Source organism: Vigna angularis, chromosome 7 (genome assembly GCF_016808095.1).
Source record: "Vigna angularis cultivar LongXiaoDou No.4 chromosome 7, ASM1680809v1, whole genome shotgun sequence".
Classification (NCBI taxonomy): Eukaryota; Viridiplantae; Streptophyta; class Magnoliopsida; order Fabales; family Fabaceae; genus Vigna; species Vigna angularis.
Window position 1 is genome coordinate 17,489,850 of NC_068976.1, and position 19,908 is coordinate 17,509,757.

At 30.6% G+C, this 19,908-nt stretch overlaps 3 protein-coding genes across 3 annotated transcripts; 1 reads left to right on the forward strand and 2 right to left on the reverse strand.

Annotated features, from left to right (window-relative positions):
• The first annotated feature begins 944 nt into the window (after positions 1-944).
• Positions 945-2,886, forward strand: LOC108337836 (GDSL esterase/lipase EXL3). Its single transcript, XM_017574437.2, has 5 exons — positions 945-1,236; positions 1,654-1,784; positions 1,921-2,154; positions 2,287-2,539; positions 2,622-2,886. The coding sequence occupies exons 1-5, from the start codon at positions 960-962 to the stop codon at positions 2,810-2,812; spliced, it is 1,086 nt and encodes a 361-aa protein (XP_017429926.1). The 5' UTR covers positions 945-959; the 3' UTR covers positions 2,813-2,886.
• Positions 2,887-4,856: 1,970 nt separating this feature from the next.
• Positions 4,857-7,187, reverse strand: LOC108337493 (probable aldo-keto reductase 1). Its single transcript, XM_017574027.2, has 7 exons — positions 7,067-7,187; positions 6,813-6,983; positions 6,429-6,632; positions 6,172-6,344; positions 5,988-6,084; positions 5,676-5,829; positions 4,857-5,453 (listed from the first exon to the last, which is right to left on the reverse strand). The coding sequence occupies exons 1-7, from the start codon at positions 7,118-7,120 to the stop codon at positions 5,266-5,268; spliced, it is 1,041 nt and encodes a 346-aa protein (XP_017429516.1). The 5' UTR covers positions 7,121-7,187; the 3' UTR covers positions 4,857-5,265.
• Positions 7,188-10,715: 3,528 nt separating this feature from the next.
• LOC108336207 (la-related protein 1C) lies at positions 10,716-14,599 on the reverse strand. Its single transcript, XM_017572559.2, has 6 exons — positions 13,828-14,599; positions 12,921-13,482; positions 12,696-12,840; positions 12,534-12,624; positions 11,365-11,436; positions 10,716-11,287 (listed from the first exon to the last, which is right to left on the reverse strand). Exons 1-6 carry the CDS (start codon positions 14,314-14,316, stop codon positions 11,126-11,128), a joined length of 1,521 nt encoding a protein of 506 aa, XP_017428048.1. The 5' UTR covers positions 14,317-14,599; the 3' UTR covers positions 10,716-11,125.
• Between the last annotated feature and the right edge of the window lie 5,309 nt (positions 14,600-19,908).

Below are 19,908 nucleotides of genomic sequence, written 5' to 3' on the forward strand. Positions count from 1 at the left end.
CAAATTCAATTCAAACTCATTTAAACCACAAAAAATTAAAAATACAGATACTAGTTTTATTTAGATGATGTACATTACATAAATGAGTGGGTAGTTGATGCAAATAGTATATATATTAATTTTCTTTAAATAATATTTTGTGCATGAAAAAGAAATTGCTGGAAAAAAGATATAAAGGTTTTGGTTAATTGCATGGGGCAGGTAAGAAGTTAAAGGCACTACCATATTCATATCCATTCATACACTCTCAACCAACTAATTTACTGCTTGATCAATCAACACACCCAAATACCATTCATATTTATATCTTCACAAACCTACCCTCTTCTCTACTTAATTATTTCCTAACTTATTATTGTGTTATATTTAAATTACTATGTCAATTTTAACAATATCCCATACCAATATTCATGTAAATATATAACTAGAATGATTAATAAATTACAAAATAATAAAATTATTATGGAAATTAAATCTACTTATTAATTGAATGTTGGATATAAAAAAAACTTCTTCTTTTTTAAACTACAGATCTCAATACTAGTCAATCTATCACTTTTTCTTATTTCAAACTCTATCTTTGCATTTTTCTCATAAGCTTCATAACTGGGAACAAGTTAAGCCATTTTGAGTCTCTTATACTAATACGTTGTATATGTTGTTAAGAGCTCAAACTTCTTCAACAAAGTTTTAAATTTGAATCTAGGTTAAAACACATACTTACAAAGAAACAGCTACTAAACAAGATTGAAATGAGTTTGATTTTGAAACAAAATCATGGGTAAAATTAATACATGTTCCTCACCAATAATATGAAAAAATAACAGTAAAGATGCATTGAATATGAGAGATCTCATGCAGTTATTGCATGTAGTTACGTTCATTTATATAATATAACCTTCCTGAAGACAGCACAGTGAAGAAACCTGTTGTGTATAGCATATTTAGAAACAAGAAGAATGGGTTTCATGCAGCTTACTACTTTTTCCCTTACCTCATTGCTCCGTTTCATAGTAATATTTGGTTTATGGTGCAGAACAAAGGGTGTGCTGAAGCTGCCATCAAACGTCTCAGTTCCAGCAGTGTTAGCATTTGGAGATTCGATCGTCGACTCCGGCAACAACAACCACATTAAAACATTGATCAAGTGTAACTTCCCACCTTATGGGAAAGATTTTCAGGGAGGAAAACCAACTGGTCGATTTTGCAATGGAAAAATCCCTTCAGACATAATAGGTACTCTCTTCTATCTGTTCTATGTTGTCTTGTCTTGTTTACATCTCTCAGATTTTCGTTTGTTAAACTACAGCAAAAGTTTAATACTATATTTTCTCATTCTTGTCCCTTTCTCTTGTAATAAACAGAATAAAATTTTGATATATTATTGTCAAGCTGAAATAGGAATAACCTGGGATAAAAGTCAGTCTAAGCTGTCGATAAATCTTTAACTTGAAGAGAGAGTAACATTAAAAACACCTAGGAAAATGCATCAAAACAGTGTTTCTAAATCTAATATAAGTGTTCATCTTACAAATCGATTTTTGTATTATTGCAGTAAGCTTAAAATTCACTTCTGAACGTAATATAATATTAATGAGTTAGTGTATTATAAGATTTTGTTATCAATCTCACTGCAAATTCGTTGAGTTTCAGTTGAAGAATTGGGTATTAAGGAGTATTTGCCTGCATATTTGGATCCAAATCTGAAATCCAGTGATCTTGTTACTGGCGTCTGCTTTGCCTCCGGTGCTTCAGGATATGATCCTTTGACACCCCAAATAGCGGTAACATAAACCAATTTCAATAATGATTGAACAAAGTGTCTTCACATTTGATAAAACAAAAATCCTGTCATGAAGTTACATAGATGTAAGCAAAAATTCTTAATCATTGCCGTTTCTTTGTGGTGTGTAAACACAGTCAGTTATATCATTATCTTCTCAACTAGACATGTTCAAGGAATACATAGGAAAGCTGAAAGGCATTGTCGGAGAGAGCAGAACAAACTTCATCCTAGCCAACAGTCTTTACCTTGTGGTGGCAGGCAGTGACGACATCGCCAACACCTATTTTGTTGCTCACGCCAGAATATTGCAGTATGACATTCCTTCTTACACTGACCTTATGGTCAACTCAGCCTCTAATTTTGTAAAGGTATATGCTTTAGATTCTTCTTATTCAATCACTCTCAAAATAGTCTAAGTCTCATGTTGTATAAAAATAAACTGAAGTCATATGCAAAAGAATTTCATCACTTTTCATGATGTGAATTTTTTTGTTGATTAGGATTTGTATAATCTGGGAGCTCGTAGAATTGCAGTGCTAAGTGCACCACCTATTGGGTGTGTGCCATCACAGAGAACTCTAGCTGGAGGATTAGAAAGAGGGTGCTCAGAAAAGTACAATAATGCAGCCAAGATGTTCAATTCGAAACTCTCAAAGGAACTTGATTCTCTTCACAGCTACCCCAATAGCAGAATTGTTTACATTGATGTTTACAACCCTCTATTCGATATCATTCAAAACTACCACAAATATGGTAATCCCAAGTTAGCTTTGGCTTCATTGATTCTGATGAGAATTTATTTCATAAAAATCATATCTTTTAATTTTTTTTGCAGGCTATAAAGTTATGGACAGAGGCTGCTGTGGCACAGGGAAACTAGAGGTTGCAGTGTTATGCAATCCTTTGGATTCCACTTGTTCTAATGCTTCAGAATATGTCTTTTGGGACAGTTACCATCCAACAGAAGGCGTTTACAGAAGACTAGTGAATCATGTTCTTGAAAAGTACACCAGTCAATTGTTTTGAACTCCCCATATAATATAAATAAGGGTATATTTAGACAAATTTCATGCTAAGTATTTTTAAGAAAAAAAAATTATATCAGTTAAAATAAAAGTATACATAAGTTAAAAAAATAATTCAAATAAATAAGAAATAATTTCTATAAAGTAATTTATATATAAATTAATCTTAACTTATGTGTAATTTTATTTTAATTTTTCTTATTTCTTTTTATTAAAAATACTTGTGAGAAGTTTGTCTAAATAATTATATATTAATTATGATAGCAAGGAAAAATTACTATTTTGAATTTGCGGGTTGTTCGTGTGATTGTTCACTACTTTTTTGAAAGATTTTTTTAGTCATTTTCCATCTCCCAGACCTTCCACATTTTCTATATATGTTTTTTCTTTTATTCTTATGGATAATAAATTTAAGAGTATTCTGCAATCTGCTTACTCTTTGATTAATGTTTCCTTATGTTATTTTTCATCCAAGTTTGTATTTTGTACGATAAAAGTGGTGCCATTGTTGACAGAAAAAAATTTCTTTATTATCTTTTCTTGCTAAAATATTGTATTAAGTTGAAATATGTGTAATAAAATCACGAAAGGTTGCACAAATATGACACTTTTTTCTTATGAACTCTTTTCTTTCATCTATTAATTAATGTGCACTGGAGGTATAGTGTGTAGTAAGGCCTGAGTTTTACATATATTTCATATGTATATTATTACATTACTAAATCAAATTGTCATCTTGTAAATTAAATGATTGAGGATATTAAAATATTGTTTTTTTTTTCAATACACCAATTTTATTTCACATTTTAATTATCTATTTCCAAACATTCAAAAGGGGCCCACACGTGATGAAAAACTCTTACTAATTAAATAGGAGTATAAAATTATTTTATAATGTATAATTTATTGTTCTACAATGTGTAGCATCTTTTACTTCTTCTTTTTACTATATTGTTACAAAGGAGAACAAAATAAAGGACAATTAATTATACAGATAGCTTGTCTCAAAATATATAGACTGAAAATATATTAAAATTATTTTATTCGTAGAATTGTAAAATATATTTAAGTTTCTATTAACTATTATTTGTTTAAATGTCAACATAGATGTCGATAATTAGGAAATTGATGTCCTTTTATATGGCCAAAAATTTGTATATCTTAAGAGAGAGAAATCACAAAAGTATTATTATCCCTCATAACATAATATAAATTACTTTTCATATAAATGGTGAAAAAACAACTCTACTAAACCTTTTATATGGCCAATAATTTGTAGTTCTAGTTTTAATATTTAAATATTAAAGTTGAAAATCAGGTTTCCTTCGTTCCTCTGTCTTTCTTTATCATGAAATGAGCACATTTCGTATAATAGTACTTGTTGGATTTTTTAAGAGAGAATTGATAAAATATTAATGAAGCGTGAGACTAATTCTCATAGATCACCTCTAACTAAAAATTTATCGCCTGATTTAGTTATTAAGATTAATTATCAACTTTGATACTAATGAATTTTTCGAAAAGGATTTATTGAAAAAATATAACATAAATAAAACATGAGTCTAATTTACATAAGAAGTTAACATAGTCTTAATCTAAAAATCTTAAGATATTAAGTTATATGACTTCTTCTTTGCATGTTGTTTAACTTCTTCATCTTTACTTAACGAAGGATTTAGATTCACACAGTTTTTAAACACTTTTACTTGAAAAGGTAAGTTGAATTACAAAAGTAAATAACTATAATTAGAAATGATAAATCTACGATATTTTAAGTAAGGACTCTAATCTACACTAATTTTGACATTCTAGTTTTATTTTTAGCTTATCACTTTTGGATTTATTAATTTGTTTTCTATAAAATAAAAATATAATATAAAGAATAGAAACTAATTGAATCAAGAATTCTAAGTTGACTTAATGATTAAAATTTGTGATTATTTGTTATGATTATACATTAAATAGGTTTGACTTTAGTTTCTATTGTCTGAGCTGTGCAGAGGATATAAACTGCCATATAACACATGAAGAATGGCCATTAATCATTGGCAGAGACTTGTAACATTTGCTGTTTTCATTACAACATTTTTCAGCTGAGAATGAACAGATTCCTGCACTGTTTTCATTTGGAGACTCAATTCTTGACACAGAAAATAACAACCTTGCAAAGAAAAACTTGAGTGCACATTTGGATGAGCAAAGATTCACCTCACACTCAAGTTGTATATTGCATTATTCAATGTTTTTGTTACATCACAAACTTGTACAGCAAAACCAACCAAATATTTCAATCATGAAGAGGCCATAATTGAATTGGATTTATTAAATTCAACACGCATATTCAAATACTGATACTATGGATTTTACATACGATGACAGACATCAGTCAACTCGTGCTCATCTTACAAATAGTAGTGCATTGTTCCATTGAAAAGGATTTTGAGTGATTGAAGTTTAGACCCTGGGATCTTTTGGAGGTGTATTAGCAATGGTCCACGCAAAACTAGATGATCCATAGTAGTGTCGATTCCCTGCTACACCATCAATGGGAACTGCCTCAGAAATTTCTCTCAACTCACTTTCTGCTAATTTCAACGATACCCCACCAATGTTTTGATCCAGGTTCTTAATCTTAGTAGTGCCTGTACGCTCCAAACAAATTCAGACAAACAATTAATTATGGATAACCACATTTAAGAAGCATACTCGCATGGATATAATAACTTGAGCTTTAAAAATGGTTGATTGATGACATTTCATATGTAATAGGAAATACTATATAAAAACTTTTCCAATGTGTTTAAACATACCCAATAGTTGCTCCTGATATATTTAGAACAGAAAAAATATATTTAGTCACTCACCAGGAATAGGCGCAACATCGTTGCCTTGGTGGAGAATCCATGCTAAAGCCAACTGTGAAGGAGTGCAGTGGTGTTTCGCAGCAAGTCTTTCTATTTTCTCATACAATCTTTTGTTCTTGTCCAGGTTCTCGGTTTGGAAGCGTGGATGTGTCATCTGATAAGTGAAACAAATATTATCAAACACCCAGATTCATCTTAAACATTTCTTCTTAAGTGAAGTCTTTTTGATGTGGAAAGTCATTGCTTTTGTTCAAGTATTTGCGTTTTGATGAACACATAATCAAAGATGAAGAATATCGATAATTATTATACCAGGGAGCTAACAGTTGACACGGTTTCCAGAACTCCTTTGCCACCAAAGAAACCTCGACCAAGAGGGCTGTATGGTACAATTCCAATGCCAAGCTCCCTGTATCAAATACATTTTTTTATCACTTTTTTTCATGTAGTTAGCTTGTGTGTAGTATGTTACTACTGGAGAAGAAGTTGAACTTACCTGCAGAGAGGAACTATCTCCTCCTCAATGTCACGAGTCCAAAGGGACCACTCCATTTGAACAGCAGTGATGGGATGAACAGCATGTGCTCTCCTTATAGTATCTGGACTTGCTTCAGATAATCCAATATACCTCACTTTCCCCTCTTCCACCAGTTTCTTGAGTTCACCTACCTATAATATCAATTACCATTACAAAACCATTGATATAATATGTACTAAAAACTATTGTTAGATTTAGAGGAACAGATCCTTAACTGTATCTTCTATTGGTACTGATAAGTCCACTCTGTGCTGATAATAGAGATCAATGTACTCAACACCAAGACGTTTCAAGCTGCCTTCACAGCATGACCGCACGTACTCTGGTGTCCCATTAACAAACATTTCAGAAGAATCAATCTTTGTTATGCCAAATTTGGTAGCTATTTGGATCTTTTCTCTTGGTAGCTGCTTCAGAGCCTGGTCAAGCAGAATAAAAAAAAATAATTAACCAGCGATTCCACTGACCCTTCTTGAAAAGAAAACGCATTTTTGCAGTTGAAAATCATGGGCTTTCTGTCAAACAGGTGTTGAACATATTTAAAGGGAAAAATATATAACATTCAAACTCGTCACTGTGGAAAGAATTCATTTTGATACCTTTCCGACCAAAATTTCGTTAGCATGGTCGACCCCATAAATATCAGCAGTGTCAAAGAAAGTGATTCCTTGATCGAATGCATGTTTGATAACAGATATGCCTTCCTCTTCCCGAAGTGGATCATTGTAAGCTCCAGTGAGACCCATACAACCGTATCCCAACTTCGAAACCTGTTCAAAAAATCAGAATACCATGCTTGCCAAAGCAATGAAATTGAATCATAAAAAAGAGAAAAACTAAGAATATTTAATACCCCAAGGCCTTGAGTTCCGAGTTTCACACGAGGAATTTCCACACTCTGCGCCATTTGATGAGCTCGCTGCAATGCCTTTGGTGGTGATGATTTTGTTGCTATAAGCTACGTTTGAACATTGAGATATATATATATATATACACACATATATATAGAGATATAGACAAGTGGCTCTACTATTTGGAGGGAATAGAATTCTGTTGCAGTAATTAAAGTCAACTTTTTTATTTCTTTGTTGCAGTAAATTGAACTACTTTTTTAAGGGGTTTGAATTTGGTTAACATTTAGTTTATTCGATGTCAATCAATTTAGCTACTTTTTATGATTACAGCAACTGTTCTGAACGTATTAACATCGTCATTGAATATGTCAGTAAGGTTGATTTGATCACTTTACCAGTTATAACTCACCCATTATTGTTCAAAATTAAAATACAAGACGGCTAATTAGAAGAGTAATTTGATTTTGCTTTTGCACTTTTATTACAGGTTCGACTAGTTTAAATGTTTGTAAAATTATTTTTTAGATAATTGACATTAAAGAAATTATTTTTTGAATCATTTAAGTTGAAAAAATTGAGTGAAAATTATCATTTTTAGAAATAAATTTAAGATAATTAATTTCAATTAAATAATAAAATAGAATAAATTGTTTGAAACAAAAAAAAAACAAATTTTATGCCTAGAACTTATTTTTTAAATATTTTTTCTCAATATGAAAATAATTAAAAGAACATAAAAATACTGCACAGAAACAACAATTATGAATAATTGGAATTTTGAAATCAGTGAGTAAAATATCATTTTAATCCCTAAATTATATAACATTCTTCCATTAATCTCAAAAAATAAGAAATCTTTAAAGAAACATATAAACATCATTAGTTTGAATTTTAAAAAAAAGTTACTTCAATAATAATATTATGTTCAGAGAAAAAAATGTAATAAATAAATGTTATATGTGTTAATTTTTTTTACGATAATAGTTTTGAAAAAGATGAGTTGTGTATATAAAAAGTTTAAATCATCCCTTATGTAAAACATTTATCTAAAGTATAAGTCATATATGACATATAATACTATCTTTAACATAAAGTTTTTACAACTTCGGATATATGAGTGAGGATCTCATATCACCTTTAATATAAAACCTTAAAATTCATTGTAATTTTTATATATATTATTTAATTTTTCATTTTATTCAATTTAATATTTTTTATTTAGATATAGATATAGATTTAGATTTAAAATAATATATGAATATAATATAATATGAAAGGTAAATAAATAATACATACAGTGCGATTGATTTGATTAATTTAAATAATGAAATTTATCGTATTAAAGGAGTGCATGGTTATGTTTCCTATATTGAAGACAGCCTTCATTTGTCATCTTTACTAGCAGCCACCAATTTTGTCTCTAAGCCGTCGGAGATTCCTCTCCTAAATCACTCATTATAAGGTAAATTTTACAAAAAAAATTCGACAATCATAAATTCTATAACTTGGACTTAAATGTCCTTAAATATGGGTAATTTTGATTAATTTGAAATGATTGAAAGTGTATAAATCAAGAAATTGTATATAATTAACACTGGAGCGAATGTAAATCAAAGTTAAGAAAAGGGTAAAAGGATAATAAGTGGCAAAAGTTTATGAAATGAGAGAAGTAAAATTTAAGATGGGAAAATAATTGCTGGGAAGTTAACATATCTATAATAACAATACCAATAAAAATAAAGGAGATAAATACTATATCTTCTTTTCATTACAAAACTTACAAAATAACAATACCAATAAAAATAAAAGGAGATAAAAACTATATCTTCTTTTCAACTTACAAAACCTACCAACAACACTTAAACTCTTCTAACACAAAACACAAATGAGATATATCTTATGATATTTGCAGATCCAAAATATTAAAAAAAAACATATTTAAACAATTATATGTTAAAGTTATCTTCTATCAAGATAGATCTAACATTTTATATCTATCATACAATAGATTTGTAAAAAAATTGAGATCTAACAAAGTTCTATAAATCATTCTTTCCACTAGAGTTAGCAAGAGATAATTTTTTTTTCTTTTTTAGAGTAAAGTAATAATACATAACATATGTGATGACAATAAGGAATTAGAATGATAATAACATTATAGCCTATGAGACCCTTGTTTTTATCTCACTGAACTAATGTAGACCAGATTTAATACATGCTTTTTGACATAGACACTAATCAAAGGATAAAAAAAATTGTCATTGATATTTTTTTTCTCAACCATCTCCCAACTATTAAATGTGTTATCTCAAACATTTCATCACCATCCCTTTACCTGTTTTTAAATACAATGAAATTTCTATGATCCCATATTCTTTTAATCATAGCTACCCACGTCACCTTCTATAACCTATTTTCTTTTATATTCAAATCAACCATATAAAATTGATCAAAATACTATAAAATTTGGCTATTGTTTTGAGTATGAGATCGAGATCAACGATATATGTTGTGGTGTGTCATCCAAAGTTCGAATGTTGTCTTGAAGTCCAAGTACTAGATCGAGCTGATAGTCCAAATCGTTCGAAAAATACTTACATAAGACACTATAATTCCAAAGTCAACTCAACTTTGGCATATAAGAATTAATGGTGCAGTAAATGCAAAATCACCATCTTCTTTCATCAAACCTCTATTTATAGATTTCAATGTGCACTTTTAATTAGTGTTGACCTAATCATGGTCCAATTATAGATAATCATATTCTATCTTTAAGTTGATCAATATTAAGATTAATATGTTTTGATTTATGATTGACCGGTTTACTTTTCGATCAGTTAAGTTTACTAATAACCTATTAAATGATTTGAACTATGATTGTGGTTCACAGATGATCATAAAATACATTTATGTTGTGCTGTTAGATTACAAACCAAGTTAGACGCCATATATTCAAAACCTATCTCAAACAAAAATCGTATTTCCGCAACGTTTCTAACAAGGAAGAAAAGTTCATCGTGTTTGAAATCACCATGCACTCCTATGTTGCCTAGTTGCTCAAAAAGAAATTCTTATTGTTTTATTAAAATGCATTAGTTTATATCAATTATGTTTGTAATTTATTTCATTAATTAAAAGGAGCCTTGCAACAAAATATTAAGAATGAGAATTAGTTTATTACATGTTAATACTGGATTTTAAAATTGTAGGCTTTGTTTATATTACATTGTAATGTTTTTATTTCGTATTATTGTGTATACTATAATATTTTTGTTTATTATTATTATTTTAAAAGGTTTAAACGTAAATACATCTGTTATCAATAAATATCTATAGCTACTAAAATACAAATTAGTGATGGTTCTAATGTATCCTATTTTTTCGTAAAAAATTCTAAAAAAACTCTGCTTGATATTGTTTATTTTCAACATGTGCCTGTTTTTTCTGACCAGATTCTGCCTTTTTCAGTCTCTGTCCAAATGCTGCCACTGATATTTTCTGGGATTTCGCTCATCCAACTGATAAGTTTTTTAAAAGGGTAGAGATTATGTCTTGTCATCAATACTAATTTTTTATTCACATTACTCATAAAACCTGCAATGAAGATGCACTTAGAACCAATAAAGACGCTACAAAAAAGAGACATTATTTACACCATCTACCATAAATCATTAAAAAAAATGGAAATATTCATCAAATCAAATATAAGCTATACAAACCAATAACCTCCATAAATCAGCCTCAATCAAAATTTAAAGTTCTTTTTTCTAATTAGTTTTTCTCTTTTATTTTCTAATTAGTTCTTCTCTTCTTCTTTTCCTCCTTTACCATAACAAATGTGAATGACTCTTATTTCCTTCCTCTACTTCACTCAAAATTACTATCAAAATCGAGACTGTTGAAAGAATCAATCAACTACCACAGTCTCCATTCCCATCACCTCCAAAAAAATGAAAATAACCTAAGACCACGTGCTTCCAAAAAGGTTAAGAAATCTGGTTTGAGCAGATTATTTAAATACAGTTGAACCGGTACTTGCATAGGAGAGTTGAGCCAGACTACAGGACTGTTGTTTCTTCCAGGGTGATAGCTTGAAAATTAGTTGTCAAGTTATTGTATCTTGACCCACGGGGAGACGATGAAGTAGAAGTAGATCCAGACCGTGTAATAGCAGAGGACACCCATCTCATCCATTCATTCTGTCTTCTCAACTTGTCACCCTGCAGTTAGAACAAAATAAATTTAAATACATTAAATTCAAAGCATTGACACAAAAAGTACTATCATGAGAACTTACCAGCACTTCCACTATCGTGGAAGTTCTCATAGAATCCAAGATCAACTGAACATTGGTTGTAAGACTTTTAACCTGCGAAAGGACAGTACATAGAGTAAAAACAAACCTAAAGTGCTAAGTAATCATGATATCAAATGTTACACAATAATCTTTCATTTTCTTATAAGAATTTCTCAAATAAGAAAATTGTTAGTCAGTAAATAATAAAGATTTCATTCCATTTTCCTCTCAACTCCACTCAAACATGGGTAATGTGCAGAACAATATGTCTCTAATCACATTCCACAACCTTTGCTCTCTCATATCCTACTTAAAATATATGAACTCACAAAAACAAACAAGTTCAAGGAAAAAATATCAACAATAATTAATATAACAGAATACGAGAACGAATACAACAGTAGACAGGAGACTTTTCAGAAAATCTAATTTCATCACTTGTCACCCTTGATAGCATGTCATACAACTGATCAGTTGATAATAAATACTAAACATTTTCAATTCGTGATCCAAAGGAAGAAAGATCCTACAACCAATGATCTTGGCCGTTTTGGAGGGTTCAACGCGCCAAATCAGAAAAAAAATCACTGACCCCACAATCCTATGAATGATAGGAGATTTTACTTATAGATCACACTACATACCAGTTTCGGTTTGTGTGATTTTACAAACATGCCGATGATCACTAAGAAAAGTTTACATTCTTTGAGAATCAGTATGATGAATTACAAAAGATTTAACTTAGATCACAGTATATACAATCAAAGTTATGTTTCTTGTTTTAGTGATTTTAGAACCATACTGATGATCCCTAAGAAAAGTTTATTTTCTTTGAGATATTAATAATCAGTATGAATGATAGGACATTTCACTTGGATCGCACAATAAACAATCAAAGATGCGTTTAAGGTATGTGTGGTTTTACAAACAAACTGAAAAATTCATCTTTCCAGGTAAGAGACATAGTTAAAGTATTCATTTATAAGCAAAAGTGTACCGAAACAGTGATGCCAAATAGATTGCGTAAAGAAAATCCTCAACCAAAATAATCTTAAGAAAACAAGACAAAATAAACTGCTACAGAATTGTTACCGCTACTCAATCATACAACAAAGAAATATAACATTAGAAAGCTCTACACAAAAGATACAGTGATTTAATAAACTTACTCGAGGGAAGTCAGCTATCAAAGTAACAGGAACCCAACCCTGTTCATCCATTTTGGACCTTAAAAACCCATCCCTCACTAAATTAGCGTCACTGCAAAAAACAAATTGAGAATGAATGAAGATTTACTAACCGTCTAAATAATAAACAAAGATCAAAATTACCTAAAGTAATATTCAATTTGGCGTTGTATCATATTGGAGAGAGCAGAGTCAGCAGCTGGAAAGAATGTTGTAGGAGGGGGGCTGGGCGTGAAATAAGGCATACCAGTAAACTGGTCCATTGTTACTGGCTGATAGTAATAAAACTCTAAAACAAGAACAGAAGAAAAACATTACTATGTGTTTTATTTTATACCAAGACAAATGATGGAAAGAAGAAAGACAAACCAGAAAAACCCATGGGGTTAGCAAATGGTCCAATGGGCTGATGGCCCACAAAAGCAGCAGGGCTGGGAGGTGGGTGCCTCAGTAATCCTCTTGGAGGCATCCTTGGTTGAGGTACAAAAGTGTCTCTAGTATTCCCATAATTTCGGCGATCTTGATCATGCCTGCTACCATAGCTATTATGATAGGAACCATCTCCTCGGGGATTATGCCCAAAATAACTCCTCTGAGATGAACCACGATATTCATTCATCCCAGGCACAAAACCCCCCATCATTGACCTTGGGTCCCAATTACTGTTCCGGTAATGATCTCTTGAAGCAGGCTCAGGTACCACTGGTACCATACCATAGCTAACTGGTGGGAGATGGTATACAGGAAAAGGTGGCGGTGGCGGTGGTGGAGGAGGATTGGAGAAGTTGCTCTGGGAAGGACCAGACACAATGCCACCGCCACCTAACCGCTTCATCGATCTTTGTCTAACAGGCACATTATAGTTTGTTGCAGGATTGGCTTTTGGATTAGTATTAGAGGGTTTCTGAGGAGCCTGTGAAGTCATTGGCACCTACAACATAACAGAAAGGGTCATTCCAAGAGAAAACAACCAGTACCCACCATTTACCATAATTAATATGGATTTTAAATCCTTCTTCACCAAGACACACATACTCTCTTTGATACATGAAAAATAATATATAGGCTTTTGTGGTCATAGATTCATGTAGATTGGAAGCATTATACATAGACAGAATTCTATAGTTGGGTATTATTCTTGCAATATTTTCATTTAAAAAAGAAAAAGGAAACAGAATTACAACGCACGGCATTTGAACAAACAAAACAGAATTAAAAAAAAAAGAAAAAAAAAAAAGAAGTAAGCAGAGAATTAGAGAATGTTTTTGAACCAAACCTGAGAAGTTGAGAGTGATCCATCAGCAACGGTCTCGGAGGAAGATTCAGCTGGCAATTTGGCAGAACCTTTGGTGGATGCAGACAATGAGGGCCACGATTCAGCGCCCATTACAGGTCCAGTCTCGACGACGCCGTTTGAGGGCTTATTCCAAACGGGTTTCTTAGAACGATCAGCATTGTCCTCGGCGACATCAGAGGTATCGGCAACACCAACCGTGTTAGAATTGTCCATCTGCGGCGACGGGGGAACGACCTTGGGAGAACAGTCAGACGAGAGGGCCTGGTCCGTAATCAGTGATGAGGAGGAGGATGACGTTGATGGCGGCGATTGGTGGATGCCAGGTGCTGATTCCAGCTCTCCGCCGCGAACAACCTGAGCCCACGGCGAGGGAAGATTTTTTCGCGGGAACTTGGGACTGTTGATATCGGCAGACTGCATCTGCGGGGGAGAGGAGTGATGATGGGGAGATTTGACAGTGGTAACCATTGATTAGGGTTTCTAGTTTTGTTTTGCTTTTTTTATTTTCAGAGTGAAAAAGCTATTAACGAGTGAAGGAAGAGAAGGGTGAAAAAAATAAAGCAATTCGATAATTAGAATACAGAAAGTGAAAAGTTTGAAATTGAAATAAAATAAGAGTTAGGGTTTTTCTGGAAAATGAAATGGGAAACGGATCTTAGGTTGGGAAGAACCCTCTTAGCATAAACAACTCTGATCTCTCTCCCTGCGTTTCTCACTGTTCTCTCTCCTTTTTTATCCCTCAATATTCAACTAACCCTATTTCTTTCTTTCATCATTCTTCACCTTTATATTGTTAAAACAATATTACAATTTTAATTTATCTTTATCTTTCTTTAAAGATATATATATATATATATATATATATATATATATATATATTACTTTCATAAAAATAATCTTTAGATAAAGTTGGAGATAAGTGAATATTAGGATAGTTATATATGGGTTTCTTAATAATATTTTATATTTGTTTATTTGTGTATTATTATTTATTAAAGCATACTAAATGTTTATAACACTTTTACTTTCAAAAGTATACATTTAAATAAAATTATAATTTGTATTGTTGTTATTTTTGTAGTGATAGAAAATTTAAAAAATTATCATTATATATATGAGTTTTTGTGTGAAAATAATAATTAGATAAAACTATAGATGTATGAAAATAACAATTAGATAAAATTATAGATGTATTCTTAGAGTGAATATTACAATATTTTTTAAGAACATAGGAAATAAAGTATTAGAGTAGATAGATGTGTTAAAATAATGTGATCGAGTATTTTATTTTAAAATAAATCGATAATATAAATAGAATTTCATAAATTCGTCTCATTACCTAAAAAACTCTCTATCATCTTTATAAAGATTTATAACTCCTAAGTCATATATTTGACGATCAGGTGTTTAGGAGATCCTTACGATAAGGTCTATCTATCTACTTGATCAGTTATCTGTTTAGAGCAAGTAAACTTTTACTCTTTTTTTTTTATTTTTTCGGTTCATGATCATGCAAAGAAAATTTGTTTTTGCATGTGTCAAGAACTTCTCTTCCTTGATTCTTGATCCAATTGAAGTTCTAAGATTTGTCTCCAATCACCAATTGGTGATTTGTAGGCTTTTATAGAGTTCCTTATAATGGAAGCAACAATTGGGAGTTCGTAGAGGTGTAAGAGTTTTCTAAGATATGGAAAGCTAGTTTACTTCTAGGTTGTTTGTTAAACAGATTTAATTTCATGAATGAATGATGATTATGTGTTGTGCTTGAAAAGTATTATTTGATTGAGTTGTGAATTTTAGTATGTTGAGTTGGTTGAAATTATTATGAAATTGTGTGAAAGTTGATATGTGATTATTATGCTGAAGTTTAAAATGGTTATGATGAGTTATAATGGTAATTGGGTTGTATTATAAGTTGTGAAACTATTAAAGATTGTTGAATGGTATTGAGTGAAAGAAGAAGTAGGTTTTTGGTATAAAATTTGAGGTTTAAGAGACCATTTTCTGAAATCATGGTTTACGATAAGAATTTGTGTTGTATGATATTTGGTTAAGTCATTAATACCTTGTTCATGATGAAAGTTAACTTATATGTGGTGTAGGATTGATTGGTAGACATTATAGTGTGGCTACCATGGTGTTTTAGTGGTTTTGATAAGTGAAAATATGAAGGAAGTAATTCTAGTATAAAATGGATTGTTTAAGTCTGTTTGTGAGTACTTTGGAACTGTTTAGAACCTTGAGAAGGGTGGAAACATGTGTTTAATGGTTGATAGGTAGAGTTTAGGATGATTTGGAGCTAATTTTAGGGTTTTGACAAGTGATATTTTAAATTAAGTATTCTAGGGATGTGATGGTTGGAAGTTTGCTGTTAAGTCCATTAGGACTTGTTCAAGCCATTATTTGCAACATTTGAGTGTTACAAGTAATATAAGTGAGTTTGGTATGATTTAAGGTAGGAATTTGGTTTTGGATAGTCATTTGGAGTTATGGATCAGATTTTAAGTGTTTATGAGTGTTTAGATGGTCTTAAGGAACATTCAAAGTTGTGGGATAAGGGTGCAAAGTGATCTAAGAAGAGTGTAGTTTTGCTAATAGCTCTTGAGCACCCCCATTCTAGGGGCCAAAGCCAGAGCGTTGAGCACCAGTTTCCCAACGCCTAGGCACTACCTCTATGTTGGCACTTGAGCGCTAGTTTTTGGGCGCTTGGGCGCCACTCTGTAGGTTAATGTACTTATATTTTTTGTTTTTAAGTGACTTGTTTAGTTGTTTATGATCTTTTAAAGTATGATTAATGTTTTTAAATGATGTTATACAATGTGCAAGTGGAGGAATATATGAATATGGTTTCAAATGATTTCAAAGTTGTGAAATGAATTCTAAGATGGAATTCATGTGTGTAGTTTCAAGTAGTATAAGTATGAATATGAGAAACTCAATCTTGGAGTTCATCCTGACATTCTAATAGTCGTTCATTTTCAAGTAGAGGGAAGTGAGGCATGTGATGAGAATAATGAAAGGTCCTAGTCTAGGGGCTTTACCTTGGAAAGATCCTAGATGGAGTAGCATATGCATAATATTTTTAGACTTAAAGATATTTATAGTTTTGGATTAGTTGTAATAGATATGAAGTGGACTTTATAGTTATGTTAGATGAATATAAATAACTTTATATTTCTTGTCTTGTTAAAATGTATAATAACTATTATATAGTTGTATACTATATTTTAAAATGTTACATATTTTATTCATGAGTTTATTAATAAATATTTTTTATTTGTTTCTTGGTATTCTAAAATGTGTAATAATTAATTTATGTGATTAAAAAGTATAATAAATGTTTATAAATATATTAATTCGATTGGGATTAAAATTTTAAGTTAGTAGATTTTGACCATAAAAAAAATTATTTTAGATATTTGTTTAATACACGGCGAATATTAGGACAGTTGATTAATTCATGCATGAATGGATAATTTCTTATTTGTTAATTTGTATTCTAAGTTGTAAAATATATTATTTATTTATTTATTCTGGTGAAAAATAATAATGAATGTTTATAAATATATAATTGCATTAGGATTAACTTTTGATGTAAGCATATTGTTTTAGTATTTATAAGTTTCAGATTTGTGAATAAATTATATTATGATGCCATATTATTTTTGAAATATTAAAATTAATTAAACATTGAAAATAATAGACTAACAACAAAATTTAAGAAAAAAAGTTAATTAAAACGAGTTAAAAAAGGATATATTTATTTAAGAAATAAAATAGTGACTAGTTATATTTATTCTTTTATAATTAATTTTTATTTCTATATTATTTTTTATTTATGTGACTTTTTATTTATTGAACTCCTTCGTTCTCTTTTCTTTTTTAATATTCTAAAGTTATTCTTTTGAAAGTGTTAATAGATTCACTCTTTGAATATCATTTTACTTGTACTCATCTTTTATCTTCTAGTTAATATCTTTTTCTTTTCATCTGTTTTGTTACTGTATTTAGTCAATTTGTTGAATTTGTATTAGAATTATTAAAACATTTATTTTGTTGGATTTTTTTTTCATTATTTTCTGATTTATGAGTTTTGAGAGTTTTTTTTCATATATTTTAATAAAGAATTGAAATTTTTGATTGGATTAAATTGCAGAACTATTAATTAAGTTAGAGTTTAATACGTAGATAATGAAGATGAAATCTCTATTGAAATAAACAATAAGCACTAGTTGGAATTGAATAACAATGTGAAAAGAATGTGCATAGATTGATTTCAGCATAATGATTAATAAACCTACAAACATGACCCTTCACATGACACTTCAATATTATTATCTTAAAGAAAAATTATAGCTATTGTTGTAAAAAGGGGTCTCTCGACCCAACCCAGCTTGGATTGGTCACTTAGTCAGTCAATGAAAATCAGCTTATTAGTGAGCCTAAAAAAATTGAACCTGGTTGGATCCACCACAAATTAGTGGGTTAAATGGGTAGCTCACTTATTTATAATTTTTTTCCTTCAATTAAAAAAATAATTTTTTTTCTAATTGAAATCTAAATAAAGTTTAATGCAAATACAATCTAAAATGATATTAAATTACTGGTACAATTTAAAATTAAAAAAATACAATTCAAAATCATTTTAAACTCTAAATACAATCTAAAAGCACAAAAAATATAAAATAAAAATTATTATCTAACATCAAATCATTGTTGTCACTTATTCATCTATAATATTAGAGTTTTAAATGGATAAATCCATAACATTTTGCACCGCTTCAAATAAAAAAAAGTGAAAACATTTAGGTTTAGGGTTTTCATTTTTTTTAATATAATTTAAAATTTATGAGTGGGTTGGTGAGCCAACCCAACTCATCAAGGTTCAACTTAGGTAAGCCGAATTCGTAGTAGGTCGGGTTTAATTTTGATCCACATTGAAATTTGTAATTTTTTAAAACTTGGTTGACTCGTGAGTTTTAACCTTCGACACTTTTATAGGTTTGAAAAATGATAAACCAATTGACATTCTTAATTTTATAAAAAAAGCATATTATTTTTTAAATGCATATATAATTTATAAAATAATGTTAACCATTCGAGTATCAATTGTTTATGTCAAAATGAGTTTTTCAAAGCTAAATATAATAAAAAATTATTTAAGATAAATAACGTTTCAACAAAGATTAAACAAATTAACCTTATTATCTAATGAAAAAAAATGTTAAATAAAATTAATTACAACAATTTAATAGATAATTTTGTATCAAAAACACCTAAAAAAATGAAGTTTAAATAAAAGACCTTATTCTTAACTTTATTTTAGGCTTCCTATGTTCTTGAACTCTTGGTATATAATATGGTGTAGGAGGAATAATTAACTAATTTTTAAAAATTAAAATTATCTTATAAAAGAAAAATGGATAGAGAAAGGTGGCTCGAGTAGGGGTGAGGTTGTAACGCAAACTATCATGAACGCTTGTATGAAAGCCTAACTGTTTGGGTGAAGTTGCGAAGGCGTTATGTTCATCTCCTTCAGCACACCCATGTGAAAGTCATCGAAGAGAAGGTGCACGTAGATCTCATTGAACGAGAAGACATACATGAAGAAAAGGCCATCATGGTTGCCTCCCTTCCCATGGTACACTCGCTCGTTCTCCTGACACACCATCAACTTAATGAGAGGACTATTACCAGAATCTTTAAAAGCCAACTCCGTTTGGTCCACCACTCCAAGTCCATCTTCATTCGGAAGCAAGTCATGAACTCACCCACGTCGTAAGACACCCAATTATAGATAGTGATAACAGGAAGAGTTTGGGCGAGCTCCACTCCTTCATTTGTCGCGTCAATCTCCATGCTCCCGAAAATAAACTCTCAATCCTAGTACGAGCGACCTTATTCTTATCTACATTAGTCGCATTGTCAATCGAACCCTCATCCCACTCATTGACTCAAGGATGGAAGAGGAGATAGATCCCAACACTGACAAGTCGAGGCATCATCATCGTATCCTTGGCCTCCCCTTCTTGAAGACTTCTAAGACGAAGACAAGTTAAC

Bases quoted from the DNA above. Each gene is read 5' to 3' on its own strand.
- LOC108337836 (XM_017574437.2), top strand. From the start codon at position 960: ATGGGTTTCATGCAGCTTACTACTTTTTCCCTTACCTCATTGCTCCGT. The intron at 1,785-1,920 runs GTAACATAAACC...GTGTAAACACAG, and splicing joins CTTTGACACCCCAAATAGCG to TCAGTTATATCATTATCTTC. The intron at 2,540-2,621 runs GTAATCCCAAGT...TTTTTTTTGCAG, and splicing joins TCAAAACTACCACAAATATG to GCTATAAAGTTATGGACAGA.
- LOC108337493 (XM_017574027.2), bottom strand. From the start codon at position 7,120: ATGGCGCAGAGTGTGGAAATTCCTCGTGTGAAACTCGGAACTCAAGGC. The intron at 6,984-7,066 runs GTATTAAATATT...TTTTTTGAACAG, and splicing joins TCGGAACTCAAGGCCTTGGG to GTTTCGAAGTTGGGATACGG. The intron at 6,345-6,428 runs GTTAAGGATCTG...TTGATATTATAG, and splicing joins CAGTACCAATAGAAGATACA to GTAGGTGAACTCAAGAAACT.
- LOC108336207 (XM_017572559.2), bottom strand. From the start codon at position 14,316: ATGGTTACCACTGTCAAATCTCCCCATCATCACTCCTCTCCCCCGCAG. The intron at 13,483-13,827 runs GTTTGGTTCAAA...GTTATGTTGTAG, and splicing joins GATCACTCTCAACTTCTCAG to GTGCCAATGACTTCACAGGC. The intron at 12,625-12,695 runs GTAATTTTGATC...TGTTTTTTGCAG, and splicing joins CAAATTGAATATTACTTTAG to TGACGCTAATTTAGTGAGGG.